General features: G+C 37.0%; 1 protein-coding gene across 2 annotated transcripts; it reads right to left on the bottom strand.

Annotated features, from left to right (window-relative positions):
• Nucleotides 1-137: 137 nt before the first annotated feature.
• Nucleotides 138-14,905, bottom strand: LOC108971019 (SH3 domain-binding protein 5-like). Of its 2 annotated transcripts, XM_018936782.1 has the most exons (9): nt 14,795-14,905; nt 13,465-13,527; nt 8,356-8,484; nt 8,068-8,221; nt 7,800-7,935; nt 3,600-3,665; nt 3,045-3,429; nt 2,297-2,970; nt 138-1,299 (listed from the first exon to the last, which is right to left on the bottom strand). In XM_018936782.1, the coding sequence occupies exons 1-9, from the start codon at nt 14,834-14,836 to the stop codon at nt 1,116-1,118; spliced, it is 1,833 nt and encodes a 610-aa protein (XP_018792327.1). In that variant the 5' UTR covers nt 14,837-14,905; the 3' UTR covers nt 138-1,115. The 2 variants fall into 2 exon arrangements, with proteins under 2 accessions (XP_018792327.1, XP_018792328.1); XM_018936783.1 differs by lacking the exon at nt 3,600-3,665.
• Nucleotides 14,906-15,737: the final 832 nt, after the last annotated feature.

The following is a 15,737-nucleotide window of genomic DNA, read 5'->3' as shown; positions in this document are numbered from 1 at the left end:
AGTTCAACAGTTACATCAGTAGGACATATACTTATATAGTACATATATGTAAACTGTATTTATTGTTTGTAAACGATTTCCTTTGTTTGTTTTAAAATTTAAAAATGTATACATATGTATGTATGCGTAATTATATATTTTGCTTAAATATTCACTGCTAAATATTTTTTTAATTAAATTCTGTTTTTATTTTATTTTTATAAATAACGCTGACAGAGTTTTTCTGCCTCAACGCTTGTGTATATAATTTATAAATGACTAGTAAAACAACCACATGCATCGAACACGCAATTGAAAAGTACATATTATAAGTAAATAATGTCTAGTTAGTCAATTAGTTTGCATTGTAGCTCACTTATTGTAGTAATTAAGGTATTATTTATATTTTAATACATTTTTGTACGCATAAAAATAGCTTTAGCATTTATGATGTACGCACAAACTTACAGTGCTTATGCTTAGTGACGCTTAAACTGTGGTTCCAGCATAAATATGCGTTCACGCATAGTACTTTAGTTAATAAAATGTCATCAATTGGCATTTTATTTTGTCAATTTGTAAAATTAAAAAGTTTTTTTTAGTTCTTGCAGCCGAGTTTCTTTACTTGTCATGCCAATTATTAGACATTATATAGTATATTATGTATGTGAATTTTTTGATCTCAATAATTAAATTTTAAGTTCAGTTCAAGCGTTTTAATGCAAATTATTTTAATATTTAACTGAAAATGCATTTAACACTTCGCGCAATACTTCAAAAATTATATTAATTTGTTTAAAAAATTAATTAAATATTTTAAAGAAATACTTAATGACCACAATTTGGTAATTACATAGTAATATTGTACTATAAATGCAATAATTATAATTTGAACTCAAAGAATTCAAGTTAATTTGCTAAACCCGCCGCACTATTATTAGCACTACACTATATTAGCATAGTTTGCATAAACGCCGCATAATTTTCAAGCGACGAAATCCCATAAATGATATGTTTTCCCATGTCCTCATATGACCAATTTGGTTGCTTAAACTATTTGTATGAATTCTAAGACGAAAGTTGCTGCTATTTTTTAATTTTATTTTTAAACATTATGCTTTAACGCTAATTAACGCTTAGAAGAGCAAAGTGGTTGTGGTTGTTGTAGTGGTCGGCGTGGCAGCCATGCCATAGGTATTTGGCTGTTGTAACGGCGATTTAAGTTGCTCAACAATTATCATACCATTCTCATCCAGGCTGGGATTCAACAATAAATTCTCGACCTGCTCGTCGGAGAGCAGCTCTTTCGGCTCTGACGATCTGAAATGTAATTTTTCATTTGTTGTTTACAGTTACACACATACATATAAAACAGTACACATAAAAAAATTTGTACTGCGCTATAATTGCATTTAAAGATTAATTCAGTTTGTATATGTATGTATATACTAGTATTAGTATATATGTATGTAGCTAGTTATATATAAATTTCATATAATAATTTGGTAATTTGCTTATTTTTGTGCATTCCAACTACATATTATTGATTTGTAAAAAATATGCAATGCATTATGTAACTCTATAGGTATGTGTATATGATAACATTGTGCGATTAATATATGTATGTATATTTGGCTGATCAGTAACCAATGCATATGCATGTAATTATATAATTATGTAGTTGTCTACAAATTTGAATAGCAAACAACTGGAACAAGTAACAATTTCCTTTAAATTCAACATGCAATTTTTAACAATTTTCTATTTTGCTACTGTTATGTGCATTTTCAACATTATGCAGTTTTGCAAATCAATATTGTCCGACATTGCTTTCAAATTTGCTAACAACTTCTCAAGTTGCAAACGTTTTGTTTTTTTTTTTTCATAAATTCTTATCAATTTTTGATATTTCAGTTTCAAATTTTGCTTAAAAAAATACAAGCAGTGCGCAGAATTCAACTAAATGCTTGCGGTAAGTCACCGCTATACTCGTCTGCATGTATGTACATATGTATGTGAATATAAGCGAACGTATGCCGTTATGCATGCATGCGTAAACGATTTGGTAGATAAATGCTTCAAGCTGACCGCAAAGATTTCAAAAAATTCCATAAATGCGAATCATTAGAAACTACTGCGTATGTATGTATGTATGCGCTTAATTTCTTTTTTTTTTTTTTTTGGCCAACGAAAAATGCTTTACGCGAATTAAATCAATTTGGTGAAGCGATTTTGCAGTGTGCTCAGCAGTCCAGACTTTTTAAGCAAAGCTCTACTGGTGGCGCTGTTGCTGGCAGCAGCACCACCGCCTACTGACCTGGAGAAGAGGAAGAAATCGCCGGCCGATGAGGTTTTGCCGCCGCTCGCCGCGCCCGCAGCCGCCGCTCCGCTCGCATTGCCGTCCGCATTCTCGGCATTCATCTCCGACTCGCTGTTGCGTCGCTCCAGCGATTTCCCCACCTTTTGGAAACCGAAACTAAACACATCCTTCACCTTATCGCCCGCATCGATCAGCAAATCGAGGCTCTGACGTCGGCCGGACATCTTCAAGCTGTTCGAACGCGACAGCCATTGGCTTAGGCTTTGCTTTTTGTTCAGCTGATCCTCATGAAAGATCGTCGTGCAGGTGACTTTGCGTTTCGGCTCGTCCGAGGAGGACGATGATGAGTGATGCGATTGCGCATCCTCAGCGCCGCCGCCGCCTGGTTGATCGTGCAGCAGCGATTGGTTGGAGTAACTGGAACTTGTGCTCTCCGAGTGTGACAGTCGTATTTCAGTCCATTGTTCGATATCGTCATTGTCGTCGGCATCGGCGCCAGTGCTCGAGCTGGCGTCGTGCGCGCTGCCGCTGCCTGTGCCGCCACCGCCGCTGCTGCTGTTACCGCTCGACTTCACTTCGTAGGGTCCGTGCAGTGGTGTGTGGCCGAAGAGGCTGTCGCCGGTAGCGCTAGTGCTGGCCGACTTGTGCATGCCGCCGCTTGTGGAGAGTTTCTGCGTCGGCGCAAAAGAAATAGTAAACAGACATACAATATAAATAATAGAGTTAGGGACATGACGGCGCTTACCTCCCTCAGATTGAGCGTTGGAAAGTCTTGCAGCAAGTGTGGACATTCATGCTCGTCGTAGCGCCGCTGATGCACTGGACTGGACTGTGTGCTGAGCTTCGCGGGCAATTGCAGATACTCCTCGGCTGCGTCCAACTCTTCCCGCGGAAAGTGTTGATAGCTTTGCGTCGTTGTCGCGGCGCACAGCTGTGGCAAGAGTGTGTCATTGAGCAGGTCACGTTGCACCTGCCGCTGGCGGTGTATATCTTCAGAGATCTGTTCGAGGTTCTTCAACGCCTCGTTGTAAGTCATTTTCGCCTCGGTCACTCGGCTTTCTAGTTCATTGATTTTTTGCTTTTGCGCTTTCAGCAGTCCGTTATAGTTGGCGCGCGCCTCGTAGAAGGGCCTGTGGAGCGGCATGCAAAGACACATTAGAAGATTGGCAAATATTGCGCAAACTGAAAGAGTTTGAATCTAATCTACAAGTGTCCAAGGAAACCAAAAATGCACAGTGTCTTAAATTTGGAGTGTGACAGTCTTTCTTAAGCGTGCAGTCAGTGTGTTGATAATACTTACAAACAATTGCAACGTTGCTGATAAACCAAAGCGTTCATTTCAAGTAAGTCTCGTCTAAGGCTTAAACTAAAAGTTAAGAATTAAAATACTGAAAATAAATTATACATAAAAATTAAGTAGAGAACCAAGCGTGAGAAAGATGGTGACTAGCATAATGACATAATGATAAAGTACGAAAATATAAAGAAGTTAATAGGATATTTAAAAATTTGGCTACTGAAAGCCCCAACTCATCACACGAGTCAGATATATTAACTTGATCCAGGGATTACTTTGAGATTATAGATTATATAGAAATATTATCAAACTGATCTCCTACCTCATGAATAAAACTAGTCTCGTCCTATATAAGGTCCAGTAATTTGTTTTTTTAATTTTCTATAAACTTCTTCAGTAATATGTATATCGTGCTGTATAAGTTCGACGAGTTTACGCTCTAAGACGTTAGAAAAAGAAAAAAAAAAATACTAAAAACACTTCTCAGAAAGTTTTGTGTTTGCTTGACTATGTATTGTTTGGACACGCGTGCAAAATAAACACCAGCAATGAGAAAATACACCATATTTTACAGAATCGACAGATCAAAATATATCTGAAAAACCAATCGAAAATATCGAAAAGATATGGTAAATACGAGGTGTGTTCAAAAATTATCGCGAATTTCGAATTTTCGCGGGTTACGTATATTCGAATTTCGAATTTTTTGTGGCGTTATGTTGGTACTCATGTCTCTCACTTATGCCGACAAGCTCGGCCATTTTAATGTTCATTTAATTGTGAACAGCAAAAAAATGTATCAAAGAACCTGTATCAAATGTTGTGTGAAAAACGAAATTAAGTGCGCGGATGCATTCCAAATGTTGACTGTGGCATACGGAGAAGCCACCTTGGACTGAAGCAACGTTTATCGGTGAGACAAAATGTTTTCAGAAGGCCGAGAAGATGTGGCAAAGAATGGTTTTTGCACCACGATAACGCTCCTGCTCACACATCGTTGCTTGTGCGCGACTTTTTGGCCAAAAACAACACACTAATGATGCCGCAGCCACCGTATTCCCCAGATCTGGCCCCCTTTTTCTTGTTCCCTAAACTGAAGAGGCCCATGAAAGGACGACGTTACGCTTCTCTTGACGAGATAAAGACGGCATCGAAGGAGGAGCTGAAGAAGATAAAACAAAAATGATTTTTTGAAGTGCTTCGAAGATTGGAAAAACCGTTGACACAAGTGTATAATATCTCATGGGGAATACTTTGAAGAGGACAAAATAGATATCCATGAATAAATAAGTAATTTTTGAAAAAAACACAAAATTCGCGATACTTTTCGAACACACCTCGTAGTACTGCCCAACCATCACAAAAGGCTGTATCGATTGCCAAGGTTCTAAACATTGCACCAAAACCCGTTTGTTAAATGGTTTTAAATGGCTGGGTACATAAACGGTACTCACTCAAACTCATAAATCATATTTCCAGCTGAGAATCGCTGCGGAATCTCAACAAAATCGCTCTATTTCTGTTGTAAATGATTGTGTTGATGAAGAAGATAGCTTCAAGCGAAAACTGTCGGTGGCCGAGCCAGTATTGCCGGTCAGAAATGTTTAACAATATATTTGGTGGGATTTTGAGGAAATTATCACCCATGATCTAACCCCTAAGCACCAACTCTTAATTTGGACATCAATCATTAAACCATCTGAAAGAAGAAATAGCCGAGTAGTGCACAGCTTTGGTCAAAAGAAGAGCAATTGTATTCCATCAGTACACCACAAATCGTCAGAAGTTTCGGGGGTTCCTATGCATCCACCTTTAAGTCCGGACCTGTCACCAAGTGATTACAACATGTTCTTTTTCGGCAATCGACCGTTTCAGTTTTTGCCAGTTGCTTATTATTAGAGCCTCAAATTTATTGCAAACATTTTCCAGTCCTCGAAACAGTATAGCCTTCAAGATCTTATTCTATTCGTTTTTTTTTTCTTCTCAAGTGTGTAGAAACGTCATGCCAGCATTGGCCTTTTGAGTTGGTTGAATAGCAAAAAATCGCACAGAGCCACACCAGGCGTATACGGTCGTTGCGGAACGATATGTTTCGAGTTTTTGGCAAAAAAAAGTCGCAAAGAACCAATACAGTATAGCATTATGCACTGCAGTGAAGAAGGAACCAAAAGTTGTCCATCCATATTTCCGGCCGTTTCAGACGCATAGCTTGATGCAAACTTTGTTGCTAGTTTGGTTTACCATAAATTTATGGATTACATAAAATAATTCCTTTGTCTCTAAGAATGCTTTCTCTCAGATCTCAGCTACTCGAACCCGGAAGCCGGAAAAATGGCGAAAAGCTTGTTTCAAAGCTTTCTGCATGGATGTGAACATAAAGTGCAGAAAATATCTCTTCGATTGACTGAAAACGAATTCCACGGAGCGACAATTTCAGTTTGGGGAACAAGAAAAAATCATACGTAGCAAAATTTGGTCAAATATCAAAATTCGGTGGTTGATCGTTGGTATTAATTCCGTTTTTGGCTTTAAATTCGGTCACAATCGTGGCTCAATGCGATAGTGCTTTATGCACACGTAAAATTCATGAATTGTTCTTCCACGATTCTGGCCATATCGGCGGATATTCTCACGCCAATGCCTTAGTACGTCCAAATTGTACTCCTCATTGACCGTCTGTCGCATCAGAACAAATTCATGATGCACAAACCCCGAATATCGAAAAAACAATGAGCATCACCTAGATTTTTGAGCGTCTTTCACGTGCTTTTCTTCTCGCCCCGTTTTTTCCTCTCCATTCTGATTGGATTGTTGACTTGTATGCATGTCAAACTCATAAACCCGTGTCTCATCGACAGTTACATATAATATTCCTTATTGGCCTTGTTACACGTAACGAGTACAGTGGCGAGACAGTATTCTGGCCGAGTATGATACTCGGTCGAGAGAGTTGCGTTGGCGAGTAGAGGTTTACACGTATTTTGTTCATCTAGTTAGACAGTGAAGTTTTTCAAAGTTTTATTTACAATGTTTGGTAGAAAAAGACATTTTAAAAGAGTTTTTAATAAAGTTCTACCGCATCTCATAAAAAAGTATTTGCCATTTCAATTCTTTCACAATGCAAAATGCAATTGAAACTAAATAAACAACATAAAAATCGACCGAGTGGCGAGTGAAGACCGAACGCGTGTTCACATGCAACGAGCTAGTCAGTGATTAGCTCAGAAGGGGCAAAAGAGTGAAGAAAAAAGAAGCACTCGGCCTAGTAAACAAAATGTGATTCTAGTGACTCTCTCGCCACTATACTCGCCCACTGACTCGGTTCATTACGCGCCTTACTGTTTAAACGAAACGAGCACTCGGCCGTGTGACTGTCTCGCCGCTCGACTCGTTTCTTGTGATCATGGCATATGAATGTGCGATCGGAATTGTCCAAAGAGACCTGTTTACGGTACATTTTTTTTAGTTTTTGAAACAAATTGTTTGTTCGATATTTTTATCCATTTTAAAAATCGTATTGGCCTACCGAGGTGTACCGACCGGTGAAAAATCATTTAAAATTTCCGGGTGCTTTTTAGTCACAATGTATTTATCATTATAACGAATATTTTAATAAATAATGAATCCTTTTCCCAAAACCAGTAAACATTTTTCCATTGCCAAACTAGAAATATCTTCAGCAACCCTAGTACAAAATTAGCATAGCGTGCTACTCACATCATGGCGCCACAGTCTTCAAATTTTCTTTTCAAATCTTTCCATTTTACGGGACTTGAACTTGAAAAATTAGGCTAAATTCTGATATTCTATATTTTAGATGCGAAGGGGTGTAACTGAAATTCTAAAACTGGTTCAAAATAACCACAAACACAAAACAAAAAACCAAAAAATATAAAGAACAATAAAAACTTTCAATGAAGGTCTGTGTAATCAAATAATATTTCTCACCAACATACGATAGCGCTGATTAACATTTTACAAAAACAAAAATATAATGATGATTGCGCAATTGTAATCTCGCCTACTCGAAGATATCTCGTTCGAACTAAAAAAAATGCAACCAAACTTAAATGACATGTATGTGTTAGTGTAATGTGCGCTAATGTGCCACAATTTACGAGTGTGTGCAGATAAGTGCGTGCGAGCATTTGTTTGCGTAATGATTTACAGTGCAATAAAACGAGCAGAGGCACATGGACTCACCTCGACGCGCGGATGGCCTGCTTCAGTTGACCCTGCAATTTGCCCACACGATTATTGGCAACTTCCAACTTGAGCTGACACATTTTCAGCGTATTCCTAGCATCCGTCACCTCCACCTGTGACTGATTCACTTTGGCTGTGGCGCAAAAAAAAAAAAAAAAACACAATGAAAAACGAAACGAAATGGAGAAGGAAATGCAAATTAAAACTTTTTTCCAAAGCAACAGCTATAATGTGTTTTTATTGTTGTTGCTGTTGTTTGTCTTACTGGTAGCATGACTGAGCATTTCTTGGCAGGCGGTGTCCAACGTCGCTTTCTCCCCCAGTCCCTGCTCGGCCAAATAGACCATCTCCTTGGCAGCGGAATGTATCGATTTGGCCTTCTCGTAATTGACTGCCGCTTGTTGTGTCTCCTTTGCCAACTACAAGGCACAAGCACACACACACACACAGCCGCATAGTAAGATCCACGCGTAGCGAAAAAATGTAAAAGGAAATATTATAGTAGATATATTTATCGATTACATAGCATTTGATTGCATTTAACGGTACTCACTTGCGCTGCATAGATGCGCGACTCGTAGTAGGGTTTCGCCGCCTCGATGGAGTTGCCCAATTTGTGTGCGGCCTGCTTGATGCGCACCTCGCTCTCCGCCAAGATACGCTTGAAATCACATTTCGCCTCCTAACGGTGCAATATCGCAAAATAAATGGTTGTGTATAATATTTTTGTATGTGTTTGTGTTTGCATGTGTATGTATATTAATTGCTGCAAAATGCTTTTTATTGCATGTGGTTACATTTATCACAAAATGCTTTTATAACTGAATTAAATGAAGACAATTAGGGCGCCGCTTTATTAACACACATAAGTACTATATATATTTATCTTCGCTATGGCATATTTCGGGCATCTGGCAATGCTTTATTGCAACTGTTTCAAATATTTGAATATTTCCCCTTAATTTTGCACCAATAGAATTACTAAATTTTAATCTAAAGAAAATTAGTTCTTTAATACAACACGTGGAGCATAAATATTCCAATTATCTTTCCTCATCCTTTACTACAGAATATACAATATTATTCCTATTCTTATGTACATAATTCTTAAATATAAGAACACAAGGTTCTACAAATAGGAAACAGTTATTAAACAAGAAAACGTTAACTTCGATTGCATCGAAGCTATGAAACTCTTCACAAACAAAATTGATGTTTCGAATCGAGTACTTCATTTTGATCTGTCATTTTGTATAACTAGATATATGTATAATGTTACTGAAGGAGATATCGATAGCAAGGCCACAAAGTCTCTTAAAATTCGCGTCAAGTGCAGGCATCCTAAAGGATGTCTACTCTTCATGGACCTAGTAACTGAACTTATCTTGTATTGTATTGCAAAGGACCAAAACTGGTATATGAGCAGCTCACTGGCCTACCAGATTCACTTAACCTAACCTATATATGGTCCGATTTCAACATTTTGTTCGGAAACTAGTTAGCCTATATACATACAGACAGTATGATAAATTGACTCAGTTCGTTACAATGACCACACCAAAAGAGATGACGCGATGTTGACATTCCGACAACAGTTAGGCCTTTGAAACCGAAACGGACCTGGATTTTTATCCTTTTAAGGGCTATCAGAACTCTGCCGCTACAACAACAATAACAACGTGATTTTGACAGTCTATGTTGTTTGTTTACCGATTTGTGTAAAACTTTGTCAATGTATTCAATAAGGTTTGTCACTTCATCATTGCACTTTGGTATAACGCTTGAAAATTGTCTAAGCTTATTTCGCAAGTTCATATGCTCCACAAGTTCATCGAAAAATCATCTTCTCAGATGAAACCCATTTCTGGTTTTATGACTTCGTTAACAAACAAAATTGGAGAAGTCCAGTCCTCGTGTGTTCAGGAAAAACTGATTATCTGCATAACTGAACCCATTTTGAGCAAATTTGTTTGTATTTTATAGAGTCACCAACCTTTCATTCTGGGCATTGTAAACTTATTGGCAAACCGTTTAGGATATAAAAAGTTTCTCAAGCATGTAAAATGTGACAGTTCTAAGCACTTTATCAAACCAAATATTAAAAAAACATGAGACCTGTTAACTGTGATCAACTTTATTATATAATACTTTAATATGGAAGAACATACATACTACTGTGATCAAATTGAAAGGTGAATTTTGTCAATTTAATCTGTTTCAAAGCAATCCCCTCCCGCTGCAATACACTTATGCCAACGAATTTCCAGTCATCATAGCAGTTGGAAAAATCCTCCCACTTGATGGCCATCAGAGCCTTCTCCGATTCAGCTTTTATATCCTCAATTGAGTCAAAACGGTGTCCTCGGAGTGGTCATGTGAATTTGCTGGTATATCAGGGGAGTGCCGTGGTTTCGGCACGGTATTAGTTGGGAATGTGGTGAAATTATCACGAAAAACCAGTGCAGTATGATATGGTGTATTATCGCCCTTCGTTGTTCAATAAATTCCGAATCGAAGAATTCACTTTTAGAGCATCACACAACGACGCGTATCTCAAATACTAACGAACACTTTGACGGGAAATTTACAGAAAAATTTACGGAAAAGTATAAACTAAAAATTCACCTTTCAATTTGATTACAGTAGTACATATGAATACCTTCATGCTTTTCTAAATCCCGTCATTCGTGCTTTGGTTCAATCATGGATTGATAGGAGCGACTGGGTTAGTATGGAACATTTTACTTCTAAGCTGTTTTTAGTGTGGTTCCTTGTTAATACCAATATTAATTCCATATTCAGCAATTCTAATATCGGATTTCAGTGTAGCCTGATATCTACCAAAATTTTGGTTCGATAATTGCTATTCTTGAAAAATTACAATTTGAGTGAAATTCGAAGACAATAATTATGGCCATTTAGAAAGTAGTTTACCTTGCTTGAGAAATAATGTTACCAAGCTGCATTGAGTTAGTAGCATGACGTATTGGAGTATTAGTTATAGTTTTTGTATCATTTAAAGTTTGTATAGATTTGAATGAAAATCGTTCAAACATGTTTTGAATACGTACATTTTTTTTTTCTTGCCTGGCATGCCTTTGCAAAGGTTTTGAACATATTTTATAGTGAACTGAATATATAACACTGTGCACCTAACCTTATCATCGGCTCTTCCAGTAGCTCAAAATATCAAATTCCATCACTTCTTCTATGAGGCATTTATATACATAAACTTTGTGAAAAGCCTTTTTGTACCAGAAGATCATTACAATATAATATGAATATTTCAATATGTCAAACATTCGAAAACTCTAAGGACTACAAAAGAGTCAAAAATATCTCAATGTCTTCAATAAAAGTTATATCCACGCTAACATTCTTTTACAATTGAACAATAAGTTCCTAAATCGGTGAAAAGGTTTTGGCATCCACTTGAGTAACTCACGTTCAAAATGAAATCTTCGATGACAATCGAAATTTAATTAACTCGTATGTGGCGACATGTAATACAAATGGATCGTACACTTATTAACTTCACTGCTAGTATTGTTGTTGTGATGATTATTGACAATGTTACTGTCATGTGAAGCCCGCTTAAGCCATTTTAATTATCTGCTAAGGGTTAACTACTTAAGTTGGCTTAAAGTAGCAATAAACGGCGAAGTGAAAAGGCACTTGAACTCACAGTAAGTAAATATGTATGTACATATATTCGGGTGTATATATAAATATGAGTATTTGTGTTGGGTATGTTTACATGTAAACTTCACGTTAAGTAAACCAAAATAGTGTGCCTAATTGACAGTGTTTATTGATTTGTGAAGGAGAACTTTGAGATTAATTGTGGCAATAGAGGAAAAACTTTAGGTCTTTGTGTGATAAGAGGCTCCATATTCGAACAATTTCAATGACTTTGTACTAAAATTATTAGGAATAGCTAATGTTAAACATACTGTTTTCGAAGAGTATGTAGTACAGGATAGTTTGACATATTTTTTCAAAAGAGACTTTAAGCTGGCTGACAATGATCAACCGAAAAGTCAATTAAACCCTTTCAACAAATATTTTAGTACCAGTTTGGTTTAGATAATCAACGAAAAATAACGGTAACAAAGTCAATATGGAATACTTAAAACGGTTTGCTGTTTTTCACAAGTTGCGGAGAGACTCTGGGCAGATTTATAAAGTAGCCAGACAACCATCGCTGAGATACAAAAACTTCTATTTTATGACAAACTTGTTAAGAATAAGTTTTTCTTAGGATATACTAAGACTTATGTAGATATGTAGGATATAAGACTTCGTATAACGTAGAAGAGGGTTTTTTAATATTGATAACATTAGAAGGAAGATGGAGCCACGTGTAGAAGATCATGCAAGTGGGAAAAGTTCTCTGAACGCAATTCACTTGGGAGTGACCAAAAACAAATCGTTTACATATGGCTCAAGTAGGTCCCGACTTCCGATTCTAGACCAAATATCCTCTGAATAGAAAAACACTTTATTTTGAAGGCAAGTATAAAGTGAGAAATCGAAACATCCCCTCCCGAGAATTGTGCGGTGGGGTTGGAAACCGATCACGTAAAAAAATACCCCCTCATGAAAAAGAAGTACAGCTGGTACAATGAGGAGTACCGTGTCGCAGAGTTGCAGGGGAAGCGAAACCCATTCGCAAACAAAACAAAAAGAGAGAATCTGGCCGACAGAGGTGAGGGAAATGCTCGAAAATACTACGAAAAACTGCGTCGACTAACAGAATGTTTCAAGGCCGGGGCATACTCTTGTTGAACCCCCAGAGGTAATCTAGTGAGTGATGCTCAAGGCTTACTGAAATTATGGAGGGTTCAGACAAAGCGACTCTCTTCTTCAATCTACTCTTGGAGAAAATAATTCGAGCTGCAGTACTAAATAGATTGTACAGCTGCTGAGGTACGCCGATGATATTGATATCCCTGGCACAACCGCGCCGTTAACTCTTGCCATCAGGTGCTACTGTGCTACTTCAGACTGAGTAGACAATTGAGAAGTAAAGTACTCTCTCGACGAACAAAAACCAAACTCTATAAGTCACTTATTATTCCTGTTCTGCTATATGGTGCAGAGGCATCAACAATGATATTATCTGATGTGTCCGCTTTAGGAATGTTTGAGAGAGAAATTTTGCGGAAGATTAAAGTCGTTTGCGCATTGGCCAAGGCGAATATCGCATTCGATGGAAGGATGAGCTGTACAAATTATACGATGACATTCACACAGTTCACCGACTTAAGAGACAATGGCTACGCTGGCTAGGTCATGTCATGCGTATGGATGAAAACACACCAGTTGTGAAAGTATTCCATGCAGTACCAGTCGGGGGAAGCACAGGAAAAGTAAGACCTCTACTCAGTTGGAAAGAGCAGGTGGAGAAGGTAAAGCATGTAAACTAATATATATTATTTCTTCTTTTTCAATATGTGTGTGAATACATCTGTGTGCGTGCGTCGAATTTATAAATGGCTGCCAAAATTCCTTTCATCCGTTCCTTATGAAGCATTTTTAAAGCAACTTTATATAGTTATGTACATATAAATATTATTCAAATATGTTTGTTTGCAATTTTCGGCCTTATTAGCATTTTTTTAATGCGCGACGATTATGTAAGACCAAAATTAATACTTACATCGAGTTCCACTTCATATTTGTTGATATTGTCTGTTGCTGTGTTCAGTTTCTCCAGTTCAATCTGCAAAAGTATTACTTATTTAAAAAGAGTTAGGAGAGGCCGTGAGGTGTAAATGTGTAAGTAAATATACTGTGCATGTGTATTAATGGATAGTTCTTTATATGTGTTAGCTCGTCTTAGGAACCTGTGTGGGTGTTGGCTCGTCGCATATCCTTTAATCATACACATAAAGGTGGTTAAGGTGTGAAAAAGTTTCGGAAACAACTAACTGGTTGCTCAGTGAGTATTTTTTTATATGTATGCGTATGTGTTATTCTATATACATACATATATAAAGTTGTTATCAAACAGTTTTTTACTTGTTTCTATAATATTTTAGACAAATGACATCATAAACAGCGGACAAGCAAAACGGAATTAACACGAAAAGACATCTTTAAGCAAATCAACTGAGCCGAAAATAGGACAAATATATGTAAACACCTACATATAGTAAATACATGGTATAAATATGTAGATGAGGTTGTACAAATATAGTTATCGTTACCTAAAATGCAAAATAACGTAACATCACTTTTCATAAGTTTACAGGCGGAAGAAACACGATATAATAGAAACCACTCATATTGGAAAAAAATTTAGTTTTGGTTATCTATTGGTTATATTGGTTATTTATTCGATATATAGCTGACAGTCGAAGCTAAAAATTTTATGCTACATTTGTGCAATATGTTGTGGTGAATCGTAGGCAATAAAAACTCAATTTCGATTTGTTTGTAGATACGTTGTTTTGCATTTTATTTGACGTTATACTTAAAGAGTTATGTTAATGTTCACTTGAAAAGTGGCAAAAAGCTAAGGTAGCTGTGCTATGCATTGATGTTTATGCTTAAACATATGTCTCTATGTGCATATATGTTTGTATATAAGTACAAATATCATATATAATAAACTCAGCACATCTGTACTAACTAGCAAACAAATAAAAGTGAACAAACACTTTCTATGCTGGCATTATGACTTAGTGAAGCACATTTTTGCTTGTAGAACATATGTTCGTATGTATGTATGTACACGTAAATACCGCTAAGAGCATTCACTCACTACTACGTACACATATACACACATTTGTACATGTGTGTACGTTTTTTATTTATTTTCCTTTCCATCATGGGTCATTGTCAGATAAGACAATTTCCGTTTATGACCATCAAAATCTCGCGCAAATGCATTTCAAGGGAATACAACAAATTGTAATGCTTAACAATACATTTTTATGTGCGTAAGCATTAATTTTAGTTGATTGGCGTGCTGTGCGGATACTTGCCTGCACTCTGGGATCCACCGGGGTATTGCTTTCCATTGACATAGCGTTATCGATTAATTTATTTGAATGCTTTACGGCTATTGCTTCTGGTTTTCCTGTGTTCTTCAGCACTATCTACACACTTATATACTTATTACACTTATTTGTATATATATATATATATATATATATATATACGATTTTTAAATAAATTGGTATGCTAAAAATTTATTATAATGTATATTTGCTTTATACTAAATACGCTGGCGATTTCTAGGTTAAGCGCATATGCCGTTTACACACACTTATACACAACTTTACTCGCAGTTTCATGCAGAAACGAGGCTTGTGATATTTTTTTATGTGGCACACACACGCTTGCAATTATTAAAACATATTTTCTTTTGTTTTCCACAAATATATATATTTTTCTATTATTCAACACATTTTCTTATTTTTCAACGATGCTTCTTCTTCTTCGCCACAACGCTTGTTAAATTTTTCATTTATTTATTTATTTTTTTGTCACTTTGTTGCTTTCAGCGAATTTTGCATTTTCATTTTCACTGCTAGCTGCCTGACTGACGTTCTTCCTGTCATGACATTGTCTGCCGCTCGCGTCCGATTTTCACCACACACTGCCAGTCGCCACCGAGTGTTACCTTAATTTTGCTGGCCGTTTTCCACACAACTCATCACTCAACTTTTCGCCGCCGTCGTCGTCATTATGGCTATGCTTCTCGCCTGCTTGCTGCCTAACTGGCTGACTCAGTGTTGGTGTGTGTGTTTGTGTTACCAGTTCAAAAGTTTCTACCACATTTTACTGTTATTTAACCCGCCGTGAAAATGCCATGACTCGGTGCTAAGCCATCTTTGCCATCAGCTGAACCCCAAAATCAATCTCAGCACAATGTGCGTGTTGAGCGTTCAATGCTCGCTTACAGCCACTCATTCTCTACCGGAG

The sequence above is a fragment of the Bactrocera latifrons genome, unplaced genomic scaffold, assembly GCF_001853355.1.
Source record: "Bactrocera latifrons isolate USDA-ARS-PBARC rearing strain unplaced genomic scaffold, ASM185335v1 scaffold_32, whole genome shotgun sequence".
NCBI classification, from domain to species: domain Eukaryota; kingdom Metazoa; phylum Arthropoda; class Insecta; order Diptera; family Tephritidae; genus Bactrocera; species Bactrocera latifrons.
The sequence above is the reverse complement of the archived record's forward strand: the minus strand, read 5'-3'. Positions and strand labels throughout refer to the sequence as shown.

Bases quoted from the DNA above. Each gene is read 5' to 3' on its own strand.
- LOC108971019 (XM_018936782.1), bottom strand. From the start codon at position 14,836: ATGTCAATGGAAAGCAATACCCCGGTGGATCCCAGAGTGCAG. The intron at 8,222-8,355 runs GTGAGTACCGTT...TGTGCCTTGTAG, and splicing joins CGCGCATCTATGCAGCGCAA to TTGGCAAAGGAGACACAACA. The intron at 2,971-3,044 runs GTAAGCGCCGTC...GCGCCGACGCAG, and splicing joins CAACGCTCAATCTGAGGGAG to AAACTCTCCACAAGCGGCGG.